General features: G+C 42.2%; 1 protein-coding gene across 1 annotated transcript in view; it reads right to left on the bottom strand.

The window, feature by feature from the left end:
* The window catches only part of TENM1 (teneurin transmembrane protein 1), a gene marked incomplete at its 5' end in the record, with an annotated part of 251,934 nt that overhangs the window by 108,224 nt on the left and 121,477 nt on the right, over positions 1 to 22,233 (bottom strand). Inside the window, 6 exons of the mRNA XM_083372198.1 lie at positions 4,759 to 4,959; positions 6,903 to 7,097; positions 7,339 to 7,440; positions 9,111 to 9,321; positions 13,316 to 13,515; positions 17,564 to 17,716. Coding sequence (XP_083228324.1) covers positions 4,759 to 4,959; positions 6,903 to 7,097; positions 7,339 to 7,440; positions 9,111 to 9,321; positions 13,316 to 13,515; positions 17,564 to 17,716 — 1,062 coding nt within the window. The remainder of the gene's footprint in view (positions 1 to 4,758; positions 4,960 to 6,902; positions 7,098 to 7,338; positions 7,441 to 9,110; positions 9,322 to 13,315; positions 13,516 to 17,563; positions 17,717 to 22,233) is intronic.

The following is a 22,233-nucleotide window of genomic DNA, read 5'->3' on the forward strand; positions in this document are numbered from 1 at the left end:
GAGACAGAAGCTCTGCAGAAATTATTTTCAGCAAATATCAGTTCAATCTTTTTCTGACTTCTGAGGAAACAAATCCACTTTTCACCTCCCTCTATCTTTCCTGAACTCATTCCACAGCCGTCTTGCACTGAATATTAAAACAGGATTGTTAGGCAACTTCCTAGAGAAATATCTGCCTCACTAAGTTTCTGGTTGGAATAACCAGAAGATGCCCTGCCCAACAAAATGTTTTGAAAGATACCATTTGTACATACTAATGGTGTTATCATGACGTCTGAACGTGGAGAACATTAATCCAGAAATTCTCATTTATTTTGAATGCACTGAAAGAAAAGAGAGATAAGGCACAAGGCACCCAGGTGAGCAGACCTGATTTTACGTCCATTTTTACGATGGCTGGTAAGTGAAACACGATTGATAAGTGAGTTGTGCAGTCGCAAGTGCAGCAAAAAAACAACAACATCTCAACTTGCATTCACATGATCCTCAGATGCTGCAACCAGTTGTAAATATGATCTGGTTGCCCAGCTCCTGAAATGTGTTCATGTGGGGACCATGGGGGATATTTTATAATATTTTACTACTGCTGGAAGTGCTTTAAAGGCTGTAAAGCACCCTTTCCAAGGGTGGCTAGATCCATCTCTCTCTCTCTCTCTCTCTCTCTCTCTCTCTCTCTCTCTCTCTCTCTCTCTCTCTCTCTGTCTTTCTATATCATCTATCTATCTATCTATCTATCTATCTATCTATCTATCTATCTATCATCTATCTGTCTGTCTATCTATCTATCTATCTATCTATCTATCTATCTATCTATCTATCTATCATCTGTCTATTTCATCTCTGCATCTATCTATATAGTTTTATTGTTTTAAACTTGTGAACCTTGTGGCCTTATTGATTGATAACAATCAATAAATACATAAAACCTCTTCTGTTACTGCTCTTCCCCTTTCACACTATGGGAATGTTACAGGTAATCCTCAACTTAAAACAGTTCATTTAGTGACAGTCCAAAATTACAGTGTCACTGGAAAAAGTGACTCATGACTATGTTTCACACTTACAACCTTTGCAGCATCCCCATGATCATATATGATTAAAATTCAGATGCTTCATATTTATGATGGTTGCTGTCATGTAATCTCCTTTTGCGACCTTCTGATGACCAAAGTCAATGGGGAAGCCAGATTCACTTAACAACAACAACTAACTTATGAACCACAATGATTCACTTAACAACTGAGGCAGGAAAGGTTGTAAAATGCGGCAAAACTCACTTAACAACAGAAATTTTGGACTCAATTGTGGGCGTAAGTCGAAGACTACCTGTATATCCTCAGAGGCATTTATTCCGCTGCATGACTTAAATGAAACCAACATAGTTTTTCTTTTCCAAAAAGAGAAAGAAACCAAGATAATTTAAGTTCAAACATCAAAGTACAAAAACAGAATGTTCTATCGCTGCTCCGTTATGATTTCACGTATATATTTGAATTCTGGAAGCTGATTAATTTTTATCGCCATGATAAATATTGATTCTGAAGAGTTCTTGCTTGATTTGTTCTGTTCTTTTTCTCCAAAGGAGACAACTGAACCTGCGTTAATTTAAGAAGCATTAAGAATTCACTTTGGATCCTTCATTTTAATTACTTAAACCAACACAGCTCTCTCTAAGGTATTTCTCCCCTTAATAACTTCTGACTTGTGCAATATATGAAAAGTAAAATTAATGCTAAATATTTTATAATCCATACATAAGAAGCTCGCTCTACCAAAACATTTCCTAGAATACATTTTTATATACATTAAATTCATAACGTTAGTCATTGCCGGTTAATTTATGCATTATTGTACCGAGATAGGAAATTGTGTCCTCCAACATTTTCCATGCTATCTCCATTCTTGTTATCTGCTGTGTCATTCTCTGCAGGTAGATATAGAACGTGAGGTTGTACATATGTGCTTTCATATCAATAAATTTTGCAGAACAGTCCTGGTTATCCGTCTTGCACGTCTTGTGCTTAATTGCCCAGGGAAAAGCAAAATTCTGACTTCATACAATTGTCTTCTTCTTATGGCTTTTATTTCCTGCTTCAGTGAAAATGAGCCAATACCGAAGACGTATACATCCAAAGACAACATTTTATATTCTGACATTCATCCATTCAGAGGAGGTGCTACCCAACTCCTGAATCAACTTGGACTCTAGGTAGCTCACAATACCAAGAATTATTTTTTGCCCTCATGACAGAAGCACCAGAGTGCAAAAGTTGGGTTGAAACTAAACATTAAGAAAACCAAGATCCTGGCATCCGGCCCTCTCAATTCCTGGCAAATAGATGGGGAAGAAATGGAGGTAGTGACAGATTTTATTTTCCTGGGCTCCAAGATCACTGCAGATGGGGACTGCAGCCAAGAAATTAAAAGACGCTTGCTCCTAGGGAGGAAAGCCATGGCAAATCTAGACAGCACACTAAAAAGCAGAGACATCACCCTGTCAACAAAAGTGCGTATAGTCAAGGCTATGGTCTTCCCAGTTGCAATGTATGGCAGTGAAAGTTGGACCATAAAAAAGGCTGAGTGCCAAAGAATTGAGGCCTTTGAACTATGGTGCTGGAGAAGACTCCTGCAAGTCCCTTGGACTGCAAGGCGATCAAACCGGTCAGTCCTAGAGGAGATCAACCCTGACTGCTCTTTAGAAGGCCAGATCCTGAAGCTAAAACTCAAATACTTTGGCCACCTAATGAGGAGGAAGGACTCACTGGAGAAGAGCCTAATGCTGGGAAAGATTGAGGGCAATAGAAGAAGGGGACGACAGAGAATGAGGTGGCTGGATGGAGTCACTGAAGCAGTAGGCGTGAGCTTAAATGGACTCCAGAAGATGGTAGAGGACAGGAAAGCCTGGAGGAACATTGTCCATAGGGTCGCGATGGGTCGGACACGACTTCGCAACTAACAACAACAACGACAGAAGCACCAAAGTGCTTCCGGGTTGAAAGGATTAGCCGGTGACATCACCGTTGCCCTGTGGACGCCCAATTGGGGCTCTTTTTATGGGCAGGAGCTGGAATGAAGGACAGGAGCTCACTCCACCTCACAACAACACTTGGATCTCAAACATGGACTTGTTAACCTCCTGTCCAGCATTCAACCACTTGAGTCATCATGCTTCTACAAGGCAACATTTTAAAAAATAACAAATAAACAGATACCAGATCCAAGTCAATGAAGAAAACCCATATATAGAAAGAACCAAGAAATATTTATAGCTCAGGGTTGAAATGAGAGGTCCCTGGTGCTCTCAGAGCTTGACTGCTTTCTTGTAGATGTTTCATTACTAGGGAACACCATCGGTGCTAGTGCTAAGCATCAGCTCTCAGAGACCCCTCACTCACATATACACCAAACAGAGGCTACAATCACTCCATCCCATACTTTGGGAGAAGAGTTGGGTTTTTAAGGTCCTCTGAAACACCATCAGAGTGGGAAAGACTTGAATTTGAAGGACAACTTCATTCTCAGGAACTTAGGGACAGTGAGAGAAATTTGGCTAGTGCAGATGAGAAAGTAATAGCAAGAGCACTTAGACTTATATACCACTTCACAGCGGTTTACAGCCTTCTCTAAGCAGTTTACAGAGTCAACACATTGTCCCCAACCATCTGCGTCCTCATTTTACCGACCTCAGAAGGATGGAAAGCTGAGTCAATCTTGACCTGGTCGGGATTGAACTCCTGGCAACAGGATAGATAGATAGATAGATAGATAGATAGATAGATAGATAGATAGATAGATAGATAGATAGATAGTTAGATAGTTAGATAGATAGATAGTTAGATAGTTAGATAGATAGATAGATAGATAGATAGATAGATAGTTAGATAGTTAGATAGATAGATAGATAGATAGATAGATAGATAGATAGATAGATAGATAGATAGATAGATAGTTAGATAGTTAGATAGATAGATAGATAGATAGATAGATAGATAGATAGATAGATAGATAGATAGTTAGATAGATAGATAGATAGATAGATAGATAGATAGATAGATAGATAGATAGATAGATAGATAGATAGATAGTTAGATAGTTAGATAGATAGATAGATAGATAGATAGATAGATAGATAGATAGATAGATAGATAGATAGATAGATAGATAGATACTATAGATATATAGATAGATAGATAGATAGATAGATAGATAGATAGATAGATAGATAGATAGATAGATAGATAGATAGATAGATAGATAGATACTATAGATATATAGATAGATAGATAGACAGATAGATAGACAGACAGACAGACAGACAGACAGACAGACAGACAGACAGACAGACAGAATAAAGCAATAGTACTTAGACTTATATACTGCTCCACAGTCCTTTGCAGCCCTCTCTAAGCGGTTTACAGAGTCAGCCTATGGCCCCCAATAATCTGGGTCCTGATTTTACCGACTTCGGAAGGATGGAAGGCCCGAGTCAACCTTGAGCCAGTCAGGATTGAACTGTCAGCAGCTAGGAGTCAACAGAATTAGTCTGCAGTACTGCATTCTAACCACTGTACCACCAGTAAATTCCTTTGGCGGTTCCCTTTATTTTTCACATCCAGAATCAAATCATCAAACTTTCCTTGAAAGTTGACTATGAAGATGAACATTAGTAACACACATATTCGGATGACAATACTCTTCTTTATTCAAAAGTAAACTGTTTTAATGCACTTGAGATGGATCAGAGCCAAGACACCTTACCGGATGAGCAGTCAGAGCCTGTCCACTTTGGGTCACAACTGCACAGTCCTGTCTCCAAGACAAAAGTGCCGTGGCCAGAGCACTGTTCTTGACAGATGGGAAGTGATGTTTCACAGTTGACTCCACCCCAGCCCATGGAGCAATGGCATTGTCCTTGGACACAGACTCCATGCCCAGAACACATAGGATCGAAGCAGTCCTCTGGAAGATAAAACAGGGAAGCAATGACATGAAATAGACCACAGACATCAAGTAAAAGTATCCTTACATTTTCAAGGAATAAGGTTTGAAGACAAATACACCCTTCCTTTTAAGCTTCAGATTGACAAACTCTAAGTCAGGGCTCTTCAAACCTGGCCCTTTTATGACTTGTGGACTTCAAGTTGAAGTCCACAAGTCATAAAAGGGCCAAGTTTGTTCTAAGTCAAACTTACAACTTACAACTAAGGAATGGAGGAAGGGCCGCAGGAAAAGAGAACTTTCATAGCATGGGAGAACTTAGCTGATCTTGAAAGATATTTTGGAAGTCAACTCTCATCAACCCTACCCAGTTGGCTGGATCTGAAGGAACTACAACGGCTTCTAAGACTTCTGATACATTTTACCCAGCTATCGGTAGGAACACAGTTAATTCTTCAGCCAGAAAATTAGTTTCTCCTTTGCTAGAAGTCATACCAAGAGGAATTAACAAGCATACAGTTTTGGAATTAACATGCTTAATTCCGAATAAGCAATGGCTCCATGTCGGCTATATTCACCTCATGGTGAGGTGGGTGGGCAGCAAATAAATTTAATACTTAAATAAAATAAATAAATATTGCTCTTATTTCAATCTGCTAATTCTGAGGCTCTGAATACAAATATTTTTTCTGTATCCTGCATATGGGGAACGGGTGTTTAATGTTCTTCCCTTTAAGAACAAGAAAAAGAGGTAGAGGCAATCCTTGACTAAACGACGTTTGGTGACCATTCAAAGTTACAACGGCACTAAAAAAAGTGACTTGTTACCGCTTTTCACATTTATGACCGTTGCAGCATCCTGTTCTGTACCAGCCTGCTACCGGCCTTGCAGAAAGGCAACCCCTGTACAAACGGCAGAGGCTGGAAAGCGTCTGAGGCTGGAAAACGTCTGCCAAGTTTATTACACAAACAAACAACAAAACATGAAACAAGATACCGGAGCTTTGATCCTCAAACGGAGCGGTTGCTTTCAGCAACCAGCCCTTCCCCAAACACTCCCTTTATTAGAGTTCAGGGCGTGGCCTCCCTGTGCCTCCTTCCGAGAAGTCCCACAGCCTTTCTCTGCTTGCTCCTACTTGACTGCCTCCTGCGTCGGGCGTCCTTGAACAGGGCCAGCTGTGGGTCATCATCATCCGCACTGTCAGGCTCGCGCAGCTGAGTCTCCACCAAGTAAGAGGGGCCTGGCTGGGGGCTCTGCGAAGCCTCCAAGCCATCATCAGCAAGTTCGTCTTCAACACCCTCCTCCTCCCCCTCGTCTGAGTCATCCGAGTCATCCGACCCGGCTGCCGGACCCACAGGCTGACCCTGAATCACAACACATCCTTGTGGTCATGGGATCAAAATTCAGATGCTTGGCAACTGGTTCATATTTATGACGGTTGCAGCATGTCCCAGGGTCATGTGATTCCCTTTTGTGACCTTCTGATAAGCAAAGTCAAAGGGGAAGCCAGATTCACTTAACAACCGGGTGACTAACTTAACAACTGCTTGCGAATCACTTAAAACACTGGGGAGAAAACTCACTTAACAAATGTCTCACTTAGCAACATAAATCCTGGGCTCAATTGTCATCGTAAGTCGAGGACTACCTGTAGAGCAGAGGTCCCCAACTTTTTGGGGCACCAGGGACCGGTTCTGTAGAGAGAGGTTTTTCCACGGACCGGAGAGTGTGTGGTTTTGTGTGCTGCCTGCATCCCGCGGATGAGGCTTTGCTTGTTTGTGAGAACCGGTTGCTGTCATGCCACGGACCGGGCGTTGGGGACTCCTGCCATAGAACATTCCACGAGACAATCTTTCGCGCACCCCTTTCGGCATGCAGTGCGTTGGCTTTTTTAAGTACTGAACTTTTTGACACTTTGGAAGTAGTATTCCAGGAACAAAACAAAACAAGAAAAGAGACCCACCTTCTTCGCATATCTCTCCTTTATAACCGGGGACACAGATGCAAATGCCCATGATACATGTGCCATGCCCAAAGCAGGTGGGGTCAATGCACTGCTCCTCTGGCACATCGCATTCTGCTCCCTTCCACCCGTTGCGACAAACACAGTGACCCTGTTCATATTCCCCGTTTCCACTGCACAAAACTGGGCAGGAATCTGTGGAAGGAAGATGCAACTCGGCGTCAATAATCTGCATCAGATCACGCTCTCATCCAAGAAGCTTCTGCGGTTCTAACGTTCGCAGAGAAGTGAAACATTTTCAAAGTGGGGGGGGAACCCCCAAGGAAGTCCAGTTGCCTTTTGAAAAAAAAAGCATCATTGGGATGGTGGAGAATCTCGATAGACAGGCAGGAATGTTTGTACGTTTGGGTGAGTGGGTTCAGTTTCAAATCCGTACCTCGTGCGCAATCAGGACCAAGGAATCCTGGGAAACAGTGGCAATGGCCAGAAATACATTCTCCATTTCCATTGCAGTTAGTAGAACAGTCATCCATGACTTCTGTTCGGAGAAAGACCAAAACAAAGAAAAGAAGAAGAAATGCACACTTGGTGTGAAAGCTACAAACAAGGCACAGCACACCACACAATCCTATGGCAGGGGATGGCAGTGACTAGTCCCATTCCTAGTACTCAGAATCGTCATAAATTAAGGTATCTCTCCAGCAATGTGAATATATTGTCTCAACATATAACGCCTCGGTTGTCTCAGCCAGTTTTAATTCTAACCTAACTTCGGCCCTCACTCCATCTTTAAGAGGTCACTAAAGGGGCACGCATAAGTGCCCTGGTGCACCTGTCGTCCCCGTCACATTTTGATTTTCTTATTTTCTTTGTGTGAATCTGTAATTTTGTTTCACCAATAAGATAAAATAAATAAACAAATATTGCCCGAGTTTGCATATTTGCAACGGAGCATGCCAATGGTGTGTGTGTGTGTGTGTGTGTGTGTGTTTCTCATCTGGTTTCTTCTATTAAGGGAAGTGGCAAACCACCCAGAACTGATCTGTGAAACATGGGTTGCGTAATCCTGCAGGGACTTACTGTAGCTTCTACTACCCCAGGGGTCTTCAAACCTGGCCCTTTTATGACTTGTGGACTTCAATTCCCAGAATTCCTCAGCCAGGCCCGTACTACTTGTATTAACCTGATGTGGAACTGCTGAAATCTGTAAGCAAAATGGCACTTTTTTTTCATTTCCCCTAAAATATGGATGGGTATGATAATCAAAGATTTCCAAGAGATCATCTACTTTCATTAAGACTTTTAATGCATCAGTGAATTTCAGGCTAATTTGGGGGATGTAGGAGGTTAAGTCTGGAAGTTTGCCTTTCACAGATCTAGTTGCAAATCTCCAAACATTTTGGAGGCCACCTTGGTTCACTGCAGTGGTGCAGGTAGAGCAGGAGTCTTCAAACTTGGCCAATTTAAGGCTTGTGGACTTCAGCTCCCAGAATTCCTCAGCCAGGCACTCTGGCTGAGGAATTCTGGGAGCTGAAGTCCACAAGCCTTAAATTGGCCAGGTTTGAAGACCTCTGAGGTAGAGCATACAGCATTATTGGGGTCCTTTAGAAGCCAGAATCATAAACCAGGATTTCTTGGAGAATGAATTCTGCTGGCGCGGGAGCCAGAAGCCCTGTTTCTCAGATACAGTTGACATTTTAAGCAACCTTGTTCATGGAAAGTGCAGAGAAGCGAGAACCGAAGCTTCCCATTTCATCTGAACGTATTCTGCTGCGTTTTCAATCGAGCCTTCCTATTAAATTAATCTTAAACTGCACAGTACTGAAACCACAAGAAAAAATCTCAAATGTTCCCGCGCTACCATATAATTGCATTTCAGAATTCCACGTTCCCAACAAATCTGGAAAGAAATCCAAATTGTGAGTGGCAAGCAGACTCTTTTTCTATGAAAAAGTATCTGAGTTTATATATCACGCTAGGCCATTTCAGTTTGGCTTAGTCAAGGTATAAATCCTTGCCAATTGCAATTATTCACACTACCCTTGTTTATATAAACTGATTCAGAGCCTTTCCCAACCTAATAAGCCCCCAATATGTGGAGCTGCTCAAATAACAATCAGAGATACATCTGCAGCACACGGTTATGTGCTGAGACCCTACTGACTCCATCAAACCTAAGGGGGGGGGAAAAAAAGAACTATCTCTTACCAATTGCTGTCGTTAACATAAACACTTGCTCCACCTTCTTGCCATCGTTGTAAAACGCCATGTGCCACGCTCCTTGGTCCATATACTCTATGAAGCCAGTTTCTTGCATGGACATTAAAATTAGATTTCTGGGCCCCTGGTGAGATTCTTCAGAATGTCTCGGCTCCTGTTTAATTAGCTGTTTCCCATCCATTAGTTTTACAAAGTCAAACTGAAACAGCACAGATTACAGACATGATCAAATGAATTCTCATTGCCTTTCATCTCAGAGGAATCCTTTATTTATTTATATTCCATTCCTTTTTTTTTTCTCCCCTTGACATGGAGAGCAGGGCGTTGTCTCTTCAAAGTTAGTTCCCAAACCAAATTAAACTCGCTTTAAGTTCACTGATTCCTTCCGTGACCATTAAAAAGAGGCCGATTTAGTGCTTTGTGAATTAGGTACTAATGACCTGACTGTGACTGAAGTATAGATGTATTTGAACAAATATTTTAATCAGTTGGCAGATTTGGGCACAAAGCATTATCCTCCGGCAGAAAATACAGACCTTCTGAGTTGGACACCAATAAAGGTTTTTGCTCTATAGTCAACATAGCACTAGGAGTTAAACTTACAGTATATACCGCTTCACAATGCTTTACAGCCGTCTCTAAGCAGTTTACAGAGTCAGCCATATTGCCCCCACCAATCTGGGTCCTCATTTTACTGATCTTGGGAGGATGGAAGGCTGACTCAACCTTTGAACTGATCAGGATTGAACTCCTGGCAGTGGGAAGAGTTACCAGGGCTCTTCTTTTATCTAACCCTAATATTCTGCTCTCTATATACTGTAGGAATTCTAGGCAGATCCTCATTTATCTGGTCTTGAAGAAGTTTCCCAACATGGAGTGTGATTTGTATTTACTGTTACTTCTTTCAGACCAGAACTCAAAAATACCCTCCCATATTGTCCAGTTTTGTACTACCATCTGTACAATGTTTCGCACCCTGAAATTAAGTTATTAATCACTTTTACTAACGCTATTTTTATTTTATTATGTTCTCATTTATTTTTAGATCTCATTTACTCATTGTATTTCTCTTTTGTATAGCAATTCTACTATTATTTATTTATTTATTTATTTATTTGTTTTTATAAACCGCCCTTCTCCCGAGGGACTCAGGGCGGTGTACAGAATAAGATAGGCATACAGAATGAACCGTAATGAAAAACAAACACTAGTAAAATACAAACTGGGACCCCAATAAGAGCTATGTATTAGCTACATAGGTGGCCCTCAGGTTATGACCATTTATTCAGGGACCTTTCAAAGTTATGACAGTGCTGAACAAATAGTGGTTGCAACTAATTCTTCAAATTCTGACCCCAGCAGTGTCCCCATGGTGACGTGATCAAAAGTTGGGTGCTTGATGACCAGCCTTCAATTTATAATTGGTTTTCATGTCTTTTTATGTTTTAACTGTACTGTACATGTAATGGTGAGATGGGCAGCCAATAAAAGAAGTTCTGTTTTCTCCTGCTAGTGCAAGGATAGTCTGCAGACCCTGGAGAAGGGAATGGACTGACAAGGCAGACTTCGTTCTGATGGTAGTTGAAGCAGGAGTGGAGGCTACCTGGGCAAAGTTGGTGGCAGTACAGGGTGCTGTTCAGGGTGATAGTGGCTCTGGTGGAAGAGGATGGATGAGGGCTTCCTAAAAGTGCAGGACAGACTCTGCAGCTCATGTTGGAAAGGCTGTTGTAAAACCAACCTGTGGGTTTCATCACTGGAGGCCTGTAAGAAGAGCCTGGACAACCACTTGTCTGAAATGGTATAGGGCAGTGGTGGCGAACCTATGGCACACGTGCCAGAGATGGCACTCGAAGTCCTCTTTGTAGGCATGTGTGCCATTGCCCCAGCCCCACCTCCCTCCACGGTCCCCTCACCGGCATCCCCCTCGGAGGAAAGTTGCCCCGAGCACAGCCTGCATGGAGTAACGCAGCCAAGGACATGGCAGCCGGGCATCGGGGACGAGACTCCGCCCTCGCGCCCCGTCATGCGCAGATGATGCTGCAGGGCACGGCTGGAGGGCGAGGCTGCCATGGCGCTGTTGGGCCACGTGGGCAAACTGCGGGCGGACGGGGCAGGGTGGGCTGGAGCGAGGTGGAGGTTGAGCGGGGCAGGCAGGGGGACGGGACTGGTTTGGGGGCACTCAGTCTCTAAAAGGTTCACCATCACTGGTATGGGGTCTCCCACTTGAGCAGAGGGTTGGACTAGAAGCCTTCCAAGGTCCCTTCCAGATCTATTCTGTACAGTAAAGTTTCAAAGAGCATCAGTGAAAAGTTGACGGGAGTCCAATACTAACAAGACCTGCAGGTCTTCTGCTCACTTGGGCCAGCCTTCTTCAAGCAAAGCCTCATGAAGGTCCAGCAGCTTCCAACTCACTGAAGCTTGCTGTTCGGTTCAGAAATTCCCATCCCCCTTAAGGGTTAAAACCTAAGAACTACCTCTATATGGCCTTAGGGTTGTGATAAACCAATTTGATTTGCTCCCTTATCTTACAAGGAAGTAAAGCTCTGAACTGTCCGTGCTGAAGGTTTTCGGTTCAAGAACATCACGGAAACTTTGCATTTCTCTTTGAGAAACTGTAGTCCAGAAAAGGCAGCCGAGAGTGCAACAGCCAGATGTTAATTGGCAAATATTGCCTGCATAACAATCCATAACCAAAATCCCACAACACGTATGTAACACTAGACTGCTTATCATTTCATCCAAAGGGCTGGGATAAAGGGAAAAGTGAGAGGAATTAGCAAAGACAATTTATGATGTCCCCCATTTTTGTTTAATTTGTTCCCTTTCTAAAAAATAGACCGATTAAGTCAGGCAGAAGCTTGGGCCTCCTCTGTTACTTGCTAACTCAGAAATGAAACATGGAAAGCCATGCCATACCATTTAAAAATCATATTTGGGGAAACTTGCACAAAGCTTGTGTGCCGTTAAATGTTCCCTGATCGCTGTCGTCATTCCATGGCTTTTGTAAGAACAAAAGCATTGCCAATTAACAATTTCCACCAAGTGATTTTTCCCATACGCACATAACTATTCCAAAGGCAGAAGAGCACATTGTCTTGGAGAAGCAGCTGGGGGACAAAATGGAAACTTATTTATTTATGAAGACGCCAAAATAAAGGTGTATGTTCAGTGAAGAAAGTTCCCTCACCCTCAGAGAGTTCAAATCTAAAGACGGGCGTGAATCTTTATCCTTTATTGCTAAAGAAAACAGACAATAAAGGCAAATCTCTTTCTCTGTTCAGTGCTATGAGATATTCCTTCAAAAGGCTGTCAAAAGGTGTTAATTAAATGAGGATGATTCACTGTCTGGAAAAGATCTGTATGTGTTTATACATGAACAAAAGACAAAAGTCAGGTTGTAGATGTTTCTGGAACGCTTTGCAATTCACCCCAGCAGGAAGTAGTAACTATCATAAGGTATTCTAAATAGGGGGGCATATTTTTTTTGTTCTTTAGACTTTTCTCTAAATTAGCCAGAGGCTATGGCTAATCTAGAGAAAAGAAGGACTAGGGATGACATGATAGCAGTATTTCAGGATTTGAGGGGCTGACCCAAAGAAGAGGGGGTCAAATTATTCTCCAAGGCACCAGAGGGCAGGACAAGAAGCAACGGATGGAAACTAATCACGGAGAGAAGCAACCTGGAATTAAGGAGAAACTTCCTGACAGTGAGGACAATTAACCAGTGGAACTCCTTGCCTCCAGAAGTTGTGATGGCTCCATCACTGGAGGCTTTTAAGAAGAGACTGGACAGCTACTTGCCTGAAATGGTATAGGGTCTCCTCCTTGAGCAGGGGGTTGGACTAGAAGACCTTCAAGGTCCCTTCCAGCTCTATTCTGCATTGAAATTCAAAATCAAACCACTATCTACCGTGACAATAAAATTATAGTTGGAACATTTCCTCTGTTTCATGGCTCTGACAAAATTCTCCCCCCTCCCCCGCATGCTTACATAAAATGAAGAAAAATTCTCAATTGCTAGGTAAGAAGAATTTTTTTTAAAAAAAAAAAGACTCCCATTAGTTCAGCAGTGAAAAGCAAGGTGGTTCTTGAACGAGCCATTTAAGAGTGAACCTCAACTCTTCCTTTTGGAGAGAGCACAATGCACTGTGAAATAACTAACTTTTTAAAAAAACTAGGCAAAATTAAAGTACCTGGGTGTGGGTGGGAGGAATATTGCGTCTGCCATAAATCCCAAGCAGAGAATCCTTTGCCAGGGAGACATTAAATTTCAAGTACAATGGATGGTGGATCGTGATCTGGAACCGCCAAAAGAGGCCTGGTGGGATGGTCTGCATCACCTGATCTCCAATTTCAATTTCTCCCGTGTCGATGGCCTGTCCTTTCTGAAATACTATATCTCCAAAAAAACAACAACAACAACAACAAAAGGGCAAAACAAGGAAAGTTACGAAGAGAACATGCTTTTCAAAGGCATTTAAAAAGGCATTTAAATGAGCAGCCTGCAATTCAAGGCAAATTTGCTTCTTAAGGGAAAACGCGCTGGAAGCATTTTACATGAAACCCCAGGTAGATGGAGGAATCTTTTGGGCCCAAAGAAGCAGTCCCAAACCTTTGCAGCTGGGCAGCCTGGCTGGGCCGGTGGGCCGTTGTGCACAGGTGCGCACACAGCTCCACTCATGCAAGAGAGAAGAGAAGCCTTTGGTGTGTCACTTGGGTGTGAGGGGAGTGGACCTGCGTGCACCTGGACTGCCTCTTGGGTTTCCGAATAGGCCACAGCCCGGGGACCCTAAAGGATAGCTTTGAATATTATCGGTGCTTGGAAAGAGAAGACCCTTAAAAGAGAATATTTGTACAGTAGCTTAGAGTTGAAATGAGGCATCTTTGGTGCTCTCTGAGCTTGGTTGTTTTCTTGCAGACGTTTCCTTACCCAACTAGGTAACCTCATCAGTGCTAGACTGATCATGCTGGAAGCGTCTGCAAGAAAACAACCAAGCAGCAGCAAACATAAGATCTTGTATTGCACAAATGGACCACTTTCTTTCTTTTTCTTTCTTTCTTTTTCTTTCTTTCTTTCTTTCTTTCTTTCTTTTTCTTTCTTTCTTTTTCTTTCTTTTTCTCTCTCTCTTTCTCTCTTTTTCTTTCTTTCTTTCTTTTTCTTTTTCTTTCTTTCTTTCTTTCTTTCTTTCTTTCTTTCTTTCTTCCTTCCTTCCTTCCTTCCTTTCTCTGTCTTTCTCTTTCTCTTTTTCTTTCTTTATTTCTTTTCTTTTTCTTTCTCCCTTCCTTCCTTCCTTTCCTCTTCCTTTCCTCTTCTTTCTTTCTTTCTTTCTTTCTTTCTTTCTTTCTTTCTTTCTTTCTTTCTTTCTTTCTTTCTCTCTCTTTCTCTCTCTCTCTTTCTTTCTTCCTTCCCTTCCCTTCCCTTTTTTTCTTTTTTTCTCTCTCTCTTTCTCTCCCTCTCTCTTTCTCTCTCTCTCCCCCACTCATCCACCCTTCCACATCCACAAAACTGATCAGCAGAATGACAGTCACAATGGATATGAATCTGTTATATCTAGCGAAGGAATACTTCAGTCCCTGGCTTCAGAGAACTTATCTCTGGGCAAAAGTCTCATTTCAGAACAACGCAGCTGAGCTGGCGTTGGGAGTTCTGACATTACTCCCTAGAGATTAAAGAAGGACAAAGGACTTTTAGCACTACATGGGTGTTAATTAGTCCACAAATGCCTTCTTATTTATATATTTAACACATTTCTATAATGCCTCTCATACCAACACATCTCTAAGCTTTACACTTCTTTTCCTCCACGTCACCCTCTTAACCCAGCTTGGTTCTGGGGTTATCAGCCTTTGAAACAAAAAAAGAAGCAAAGAAAAAAAGAAAAAAAGAAGAAGAAAGGGACTCAACACGTCCACTGATTAATACTATAAATAAACTAAGAAGATACATTTTGGGAAACATTTTTTTTTTATTCCTTGGGCATAATTTGTAGGGACGTGGTGGCTCAGTGGGTTAGGACGCTAAGCTTGTCGATCAGAAGGTCGGCAGTTTGGCGGGTCGAATCCCGAGTGCCGCGTAACAGAGTGAGCGCCTGTTACTCGTCCCAGCTTCTGCCAACCTAGCAGTTCGAAAGCACGTAAAAATGCAAGTAGAAAAATAGGGACCACTCCGGTGGGAAGGTAACAGCGTTCCGTGCCCCTTTGGCGTCTAGTCATGCCGGCCACATGACCACGGAGACGTCCTCGGACAAGCGCTGGCTCTTCGGCTTTGAAACGGAGATGAGCACTGGCCCCTAGAGTCGGAAACGGCTAGCACGCCTGTGCGGAGGAACCTTTACCTTTACCTGGGCATAATTATCAACCTGCAAAATATAGGCTCTTCTCATTTCTTGTCTCAGACCCAGAGTTTGGGCATTTCCTGGGGAATGTTGCTTCTGCTAAAGTAGCAGAGAAGTGGGAAGTGGTGGTAGGGAAGCAACCTGTACATAAACAGGGAGCAAACCCCACTCCCTCCTAGCACTGATGATGTTACCTAGCTGGGTAATGAAACATCTGCAAGAAAATAACTAAGCTCAGAGAACACCAAGGAACGCTTGATATTGTTGTCATCTACAACTCTTCACAACCCCATGGACCTCAGTACGCCAGGCTCCCTTTGTCCTCCCGTCTTCCAGAGTTTGCCCAAATTCATGTTCATTGCACCAATGATACTATCTAACCATCTCATCTTCTGCCGTCCCCTTGTCCTTTTGCCTTCCCCAACATCTTCCCCATCTTTCTTCTCATTTGGTGGCCAAAGTATTGGAGCTTCAGTTTCAAAAAATCTGTCCTTCCAAAGGTTTGCTTTCTTTTAGGATAACTATTTATGAGCACGCAAAGGTTAGTTCCGGCACCTAAGCTGTGTAGATACGTTTAGGTGGCTGAATTTAAGGTCCCAAAGAATTTGCTAAGCCCGTCTCTTTTAGGCTGTTGCTTATTTTCAAGAGTAGCGGCTTGTAAACAAGTTTCTTTTTTTTTTCCCTCCTAAGCCCTGCCCGAAATTACTTCGGTGTTTCTCTTCAGCGAATTTAATCTGAGCCAGAGGAAAAGCTGGAAGATGACAAGACATTTCAGATGTTGTCTGAAACTGTTCATAAGCCTATGCCCAATAGGCCAAGTGGATGTTTAAAAAACATTCTCCTGGTACTGACGCAGCGTCGTTATCATACTGATTACACTGTCTGGGTGCAAAGCAGGAACGCGAAAGTCAAAGATACAAGCCATATTTTTAAATCGAATGTAATGTCAGTCCAGATGGATGGCTTTTAAACGGGATGGTAGCTGTTTTGTCATTTTTCAAAAATGGAACGACCCGGTCTTCAGGGAAATGTATAAACATGTGTGGGTACATATGCCAAATTATACTGGGAGATGTAATTTCAACGTGACACAATCCCATTATAGAAATGTTCTTTCTTGGCAGAATTACCCCCTTACTGATGCTTTCATACTAAGTTTTGCTGTGCTATAACGAAAGGCAAAAATGTTTTCGATGAGCTGATCTCAGCCAGCTGCAAATGTACAGATAGTCCTTGACTTACAACAGTTTGCTGAGTGACTGTTGCAAAAAGTGACTTATAACCACTTTTCAGACTTCTGCCCATTGCAGCATCCCTATGGTCATGTGATCAACATTTCAATGCTTGGCAACTCTCTCATATTTATGATGGTCGCAGTGTCCCGGGGGTGACGTGATTCCCTTTTGTGACCTTCTGACAAGCAAAGTCAACAGGAAACCCGGTTTCACTTAACAACCATGTTACTAACTGAACAACGGCAGTGATTCCCTTAACAACTGTGGCAAGAAAGGTTGTAAAATGGGGCAAAACTCACTTAACACACGCCTCACTTAGCAGCATAAATTTTGGGATCGCCCAGTGCGCTCCCACAGGGAGGGTCTGCTCAGGGTTCCGCCGGTGAGAGATTGCCGGCGGGTGACACCCAGGGATAGGGCCTTCTCAGTGGGAGCGCCTGCCCTCTGGAACCAGCTGCCGGTGGAGCTGAGGACTGCCCCCGACCTCCGATCATTCCACCGGGGCCTGAAGACCTGGCTCTTTGAGCTCTCAGGCCCAGGCTGAGGAGAAATTTTTAATTGGGGTTTTAAGTGTACAGGGTCAATTTAATATTTTTTAATTTGGTTTTTAACTTTTGTATGGTGGATTTTTTAATTCCCTGTAAACCGCCCTGAGTCCTCAGGGAATAGGGCGGTATATAAATGTAACTAAATAAATAAATAAATAAAATAAATCAATAGTTTTAACTCGGGGAAGATGCACGTCAATTGCATGTTAATTGCATGCCCGCCCTACACAAAACCATTCAGACTTCTGGTCTTGCCTGCGAAGCCAGAGCATCTCCCATGATAATTTATACACTTGATGAAAAAAAGCTAGAAAATGAGATACCTTTCCTTTCTGTTTTATCTGACACTTTCCCTCCAATGGGAGCATATGTTGTATCCACAGGTTCTGTGAGTCTGTTTCCTTTACTCAGTCCGTTTTCATACAGCTGTCCATCAACTGGCTGCAACTGCCAAGTCAGGCCACATAAATGTACTGCTGTTAATGAGAGAAAGAAAGAAAGAAAGAAAGAAAGAAAGAAAGAAAGAAAGAAAGAAAGGAAGGAAGGAAGGAAGGAAGGAAGGAAGGAAGGAAGGAAGGAAGGAAGGAAGAAAGAAAGAAAGAAAGAAAGAAAGAAAGAAAGAAAGAAAGAAAGAAAGAAAGAAGGAAGGAAGGAAGGAAGGAAGGAAGGAAGGAAGAAAGAAAGAAAGAAGGAAGGAAGGAAGGAAGGAAGGAAGGAAGGAAGGAAGGAAGGAAGGAAGGATGAGGGAGGAAGGGAAGGAGGGAGGAAAGAAAGAAATAAAGACAAAGAAAGAAAGAATGAAAGAAAGAAAGAGAAAGGAGGGAGGAAGGGAAGGAGGGAGGGAGGGAGGAAAGAAAGATAAAAGAGTGAGGAAGAGAGAGAGAGAGACAGAAACAGAGAGAGGGAAGGAAGGAAGGAAGGAAGGAAGGAAGGAAGGAAGGAAGAAAGAAAGAAAGAAAGAAAGAAAGAAAGAAAGAAAGAAAGAAAGAAAGAAAGAAGAGGGAGGAAGGGAAGGAGGGAGGAAAGAAAGAAAGACAAAGAATGAAAGAATGAAAGAAAGAAAAAGAAAGGAGGTGGGAAGGGAAGGAGGGAAGGAGGGAGGAAGGGAAGGATAGAGGGAGGAATGAAAGAAAGATAAAAGAGTGAAGAAGAGAGAGAGAGAGAGAGAGAGAGAGAGAGAGAGAGAGAGAGAGAGAGAGAGAGAGAGAGAGAGAGATTTAGTTTATTAATTTATGCCCACCTTCATTCCCCCCCAGAATAAGATAGCAGAAAGCTTTGAAGAAGTCAATTATCCCATCCCTCTGTTTATAAGAAATTGAAATTCTAAGTATGCTAATTTCACCTTAAACTAAATGTGTAATTAGTTTCCTCATTTTCATTTGGAGCTCAGCCAATGCAGGATGATGAATTTTATTCAGCAGTTAGCGGGAACGCTTGCTACTCAAAGGACAATGGCTTTGGGAGGAAGAAAAGACTGCACAGAAAGCCAAAATGAAAAGAGACGCATCGCTCCCCAATTTTGCATCCTTACAATCTGGAGCTTCTCCTGCGTGGAAGATGAGTTCTACCTGGTGTGGGCCCAGCACGGAGCATGAAATCCATTACTCTGATAGACAAATCACAATTTTTGCACAAATCTATCCAAGGACACAATAATAGCAAATGCAACCATTCCTAATTAAATAATCCATGGTTTAATATAATGTGCGAACATAGCCCTAGAGAAACATACAGAAGAGAATCTTGGAGTATAGCATAAGAACGAAGAAAGGTTAAAAAAAAGGAAAGGGGCCATGCAACATTTTCTCAGCATGCCGAGAGTGTGTGTTTATGAAAATTATTCCCATTATTTCTAACTTTCCAGGTGCTGTCCTCTTTTGGGCTGATAACGGTGCATCCATAGCTACGTTTCCTTAGTGAATAGGAGCCAACTGGGTATAAGTTGCAATGAAAAGGTTCTGGCAGGTGCTTCACTATAATGCAATTTTCTTCCACATTATATTCCAGGCCCACTTTTGTAGCTCAAATTCAGATTTATCTATGTTGTTGCACTTTATTTATGCCATCTACATGGTCACCCATCTCTGGACTGTGGGTAGCAGTCCAGAAGAAGGGCTAAAATTGCTTCAATAAGTGGCCAGGCAAGATAATAGCAAAGTGATTCCTGTGAAACCAAGAACTAGTGGAAAGATGAAGCACGGTTGTGTTTTTAAAATGCATAAGTAATACTCTCTGGAGCTACAGGTGATAGCTGGAATTCACAATGTGAGTGGTGGGTGATGTCATAGAATAGCCGATATAAAAGAAGATACAGTTGCTATACTGGATATGAATAGTCATAGCTCATCCCTCACACATAGTTTTTAGAATGAGCACTGAGGTTTCCCCTACCACCTTTGTTGTATCTTTTTAAATAAGTCATGCAATGTAGGAGAAGGAGTGGCAGAACCTGAGGGTGGCGTCAAAAGAGGGATCAACCTAGAATCCCTACGTAGCCGCAAGCGAACTAAGTCCAATCCCCCTTGAATCCCACTGACCCTTATCTAAGTCCAAGCAGGTGCTAAGCAGGTGTTAGTTGAGAAGAATCCCATGCATAAGCATGGTTAGCAATAAATCAGTTTAATTGGACCTGCGCAGGTGGACCTGAGCTTTTGTTCCTGATACATAAACATATTTCCAAAACAAAGCATGAGCTTCCAACTCCCAGCCATTTTAATTTTCCTACATTGCCTATGAAATCTCATGTAAAATCTGGGGGAAAAAGATGATTTATGAAATGGTACACGGGAATGAACTCGTGAGATATGGAAAAAAATGCCAGAGCCAGGAGAAGAGTTGGATAAGAGGCACCTGAGGAATGGAGGGTGGCAAACACCTCAGAGACATCCTTAACTTCTTGAACTGTAAAGCTGAAATGGGGAGAGATGTATTGTACTTTAGACTTGCAAGATTCTGTTAATGCAACTTTACAATAAGGTAGAATCCACTGCTACCCAGTTATGTAATTATCATCATTAGTCTCATGAGGTAAGCTAGGTGCTTATTGGGCAGGGCATAAATCTAACATGTAAATAAATATACTTGATTTAAATGCAATTAAACCAAAATGAAATAATCGGAATTTATACATTTACTCTACATATATTTTAAAAAATTCCTTTTTGCCTTGTTAAAAAAAAGTGGCAAGCTATTCTAGGGGATTATAAGCAACTCTGGAGAATAAAATAATCAGAATTAATACAGGATTAGGGAGCCTTTTTTAAAAGGTACGCAGACAAAAACCTTGTGTATCGTTTCTTCAGCAAATTAACACAGCGCTTGAAAGCTGATGAATTCAAAGTTTCCAATATTAATTTTGCATTATTTCAAATGCACTGACATGTGACAAAGCCACCAGTCCATTACTGGTAATTCCCAAGAGTCTGGCTTGCTCCTTCTCTTTTAAATATCCCCATGGCATTCCTCCGAATAAATGGGAAGCCGTGAGAAAGAAGCCATTTGCACAAACGATTTCCCCAGAATGGTTAAGCAGAAAGGAAATGGATGCAAAAACATCTCCTGGTCTGAAGCATCACAGTGCTACAACGGCTGTTTGCTGTAAAATTAGAAAGCCAGAATGATGCTTTTTGCATCGCTGTATGATACCCTACAGTGTAATGGAAACGCTCGGATAACCTTGAAGACAGGGAAGGAGAGATGCTGCCTTGGAAACCGTCAGATAAGAGAAGCAGGAGACCACAGACACTTAACAATCAGAGAAAGATAGTTGGGAGGAATCTGTCCTCATGGATCAAGCATCTAAAAGTGGAGGTGGGAAGTTTGTGTCTTCAGATTTGCAAGGTTCTGTTAATGTAGCCTGTAAGAGAAGGAGCCTAGGAGAGGAATCAGCCTGGAATCTCTACGTTCCCACAAGGGAATCCAAGTCCAAGCCCTCTTGATTTCCGTTAGCCCTTATCTAGAGCCAAAATACTGATGACCATTAGTTGACTAGATTCCTGTGCATAGGGATGAGCAATACATCAGTTTAATTGGAACTTAATGTGTGGCCATGATTTTGCCTTACAATACAAGCCTTACAATAAAGTAGACATAGCTCAGCCAGTTGTGCTTCCAGTCTGGTTTATCTGGGAAGGGCAAACACAGGAAGCACGTTTTCTTAGATAAAAATAACAGGCAACCCTGGAAATCTGAAAGTGGTTCAGGTTAAGGATATAAAAATTTAACTGTCAATGTGTATAAATTTGTTTTAACAAGGAAAATTCAAGAGCCAAACCAAGAATACATTTTACAAAAATGCTTATTGTAATAACAGTATCTACAAGCAAACAGTGTACATGGGTTTATTCCACTGCACAACTCCTTGCCATTCAGGGCAATTCAAAAAGCGCCCCCCCCCCAAAAAAAAAAACCCCAAAACAAAACAAAACCCCAACAGAAAATAGCAAAACCATACCACAGCTATATCCTTTAGTCTGCTGAAATGTTGGAGGCTTTTATTCCAGATGGTTGGGGATTGTGTAGCTGATTCCAGCATAGGAATACTGGAATATATTAAAAGCCATCAGGAATTTTGATACACAAACGGTTGTGATACACACACAGACTCTGGCATGCCCCAGAAGCTGTAGTAGTTTTATGTTGGCAGAAAGAGACAGTTACCCCCAGCTTTGCTAATCAAGAACCCCACTTTTTAACTAACACAAGTGTGACTTTAACAGTTGCCCTTATTTCTATTAATATTTTTAGCAGTTCTGCTGAGGTATAAAAAGGATGACTCAGGTATCCTATATTCTTCTTCTCTTCCCCTTTTTTGCATTAAAGTAAAGGTAAAGGTTCCCCCGCACATGCCTGTTAGTCGTTTCCGACTCTAGGTGCTCATCTCCGTTTCAAAGCCGAAGAGCCAGCGCTTGTCTGAGGACGTCTCCGTGGTCATGTGGCCAGCATGACTAGACACCAAAGGCGCACAGAACGCTGTTACCTTCCCACCGTAGTG

This window comes from Vipera ursinii (genome assembly GCF_947247035.1).
Source record: "Vipera ursinii genome assembly, chromosome: 12".
Taxonomy (NCBI): domain Eukaryota; kingdom Metazoa; phylum Chordata; class Lepidosauria; order Squamata; family Viperidae; genus Vipera; species Vipera ursinii.